Here is a 2,500-nt window from a genome sequence, read left to right as displayed (position 1 = left end):
ACACACACACACACACACACACACACACACACACACACACACACACATACAGACGCACACACACACACACACAGTCACACACACAGACACACATACACACATGTACACACACACACATGTACACACACACACACACATGTACACACACACACACACACACCCACTCACATATCAGACACAAACTCCATACACACACGGTGCACACACACTTCACACATACACCTAACACACTACACTATGCTTACAACTAACCCTTGTTTGCGCACACACGCGCACACACACACACACACACACACACACACACATACACACATGCATTTAGTACCTGTGTGTGAGACAGCAGTCTCTGGTGAAGAATACAGTGGCTGTAAAAACCAGAGTCCCAGGCCACCATTTATGACGAAACCCTGTTAAGAGCAGTATTCCCCAAATCCCCCTTAAAACAACGCTGTGTCTGTGAGAGAGGCTGGGGACACGTGTGTGTGTGTGTGTGTGTGTGTGTGTGTGTGTGTGTGTGTGTGTGTGTGTGTGTGAGTGTGTGTGTGTGTGTGTGTGTGTGTGTGTGTGTTGTGTGTGTTGTGTGTGTGTGTGTGTGTCTGCATGTGTTGGTCTCTCCTGTGGGCCTGGACATACACTATCTAACACATCTATTCCCAGTGCGGCTGTGTCCATGTCCTGTACATCCTGGTCATATCTGTGGTCGTGTGTGTAGTCTGTTCTGTGTACTGGATGAATATTCCATTGGATTTATGCCCCCTTATCTGATTTGAGTGTCACACAAACGTCCATGTTGTTTTAAAACAAGTATGAGTCAATGCGATATCTTATGATGTTTGGTTATCCTTTGTTATTTGATTATTACCTGTGTGTGACCTGTGTTATTACCTGTGTTATTACCTGTGTATGACCTCTGTATGACCTGTGTTATTACCTGTGTTATTACCTGTGTATGACCTGTGTTATTACTTGTGTTATTACCTGTGTTATTACCTGTGTATGACCTGTTTGTGACTATGTTCTTACCTGTGTATGACCTGTGTTATTACTTGTGTTATTACCTGTGTTGTTACCTGTGTATGACCTGTTTGTGACTGTGTTGTCAGACTCGTACCTGGAACCCTATACCACCTACGAGTACAGAGTGAGGGCCTGGAACAGTTTTGGACGGGGCTCCAGTGAAGTTACCAAGGTGACCACCAATGCAGACGTGCCCTGGGGAGTGGCCCCGCCTCGCTGGAGTCGTCTAGGCGATCGTGATGATATCATTCAACTACAGTGGCAGGCTCCCGCCAAGCCCAACGGTGTGTGTGTGTGTGTGTGTGTGTGTGTGTGTGTGTGTGTGTGTGTGTGTGTGTGTGTGTGTGTGTGTGTGTGCGCGTATGTGCTTGTGTGTGTGCGTGAGGTAAAGTTTAAGACAGACAGGGTCTGATTACTCATCAGGACAGGGGTTTGTCTCTTTAATCAGACCAATCACACCCGAGCCTGTGATCATCCCAAACACTGACGGCAACACTGTAGCCCCAGGTGTGACACAAGCCCATCCTGATTGGTCCACTTCTTTTGTTTTCAGGTGACATCAGCCACTACGTGATCCTGCGTGACGGCCAGGAGCGTTACCGTGGCGATGAGACCAGCTTCACCGACGGCGGCGGGATCCGGCCGTTCCAGGAGTACCGGTTCCGGCTGCGGGCCTGCAACACCGCCGGCTGCACCGACAGCACGCAGGTGGGCGGAGCTAACCTCCTTTGACCCTTCGACCGTGACCTTTTGCCCTCAACCCTTGAGCTCTTAGTAAAACTAGTGCCTAGGCACAGATGTGGGATCAGCTCCCTCGCCCTCCCCAAATTCCTCCAGCTCGTTCTACACCACAAAAGACCGACCCGAGATCAACGCCTAGGGGCAACATCATCCACCATTTTATCAGGGTTCCTACTTCCTCCTTCCTCTTTTGTTCAGTTTCATGTGAACTCCGGTATGTGTTTAGTGAGCTGAAACACTGCAGAATGTTTACATCGAAATGTAGCACACAGATAGACAGCGTCCACTAAACCCCCCCTGATCACAGAGCGACGCTCTGCCCTATCACCTGACTGTTCCCAGGACGTTCCCGACCGTCTGAGTGAAGCTAAGCGAAGCCTTATTTCACAGCAGCGCTTAATTTGTAATAGAACATTGTCCGTCAAACGTCATTATCTGACCATTACTGTTAAGATAATCAGGGGTTCATTAAACTAAGTACTTCTTGCTCTCAAGTAGTTAACTCATTCTGTTGAAGGACCTTTGGAGAGAGTTCCTATGTGTGTGTATGTGTTGGGGGGGGGGGGGGGGGCTGTCGCTCAATCAACTATCAATCAACGCACATCAAAACGAGACTGGCTGTCACGCTTACCTTTCACTCGTAATGGCAAGTCTACATTCACAGTTTTCCTCATATCGTATGTTTGTGTACGATCATCATATCCGCTTTACTTCACTTTTTTTGGGGGTTTTGTTATATTTC

General features: G+C 48.2%; 1 protein-coding gene across 1 annotated transcript in view; it reads left to right on the top strand.

The window, feature by feature from the left end:
* Positions 1-2,500, top strand: part of ush2a (Usher syndrome 2A (autosomal recessive, mild)) — a gene marked incomplete at both ends in the record, with an annotated part of 162,699 nt that overhangs the window by 116,630 nt on the left and 43,569 nt on the right. The window contains 2 exons of the mRNA XM_083684226.1: positions 1,104-1,311; positions 1,581-1,725. Of these exons, the coding sequence (XP_083540352.1) occupies positions 1,104-1,311; positions 1,581-1,725 (353 nt within the window). The remainder of the gene's footprint in view (positions 1-1,103; positions 1,312-1,580; positions 1,726-2,500) is intronic.

Source organism: Argentina silus, assembly GCF_951799395.1.
Source record: "Argentina silus genome assembly, chromosome: 14".
Classification (NCBI taxonomy): domain Eukaryota; kingdom Metazoa; phylum Chordata; class Actinopteri; order Argentiniformes; family Argentinidae; genus Argentina; species Argentina silus.
Note: the sequence above shows the minus strand (reverse complement) of the source record. Positions and strands in the feature narration are given on the sequence as shown.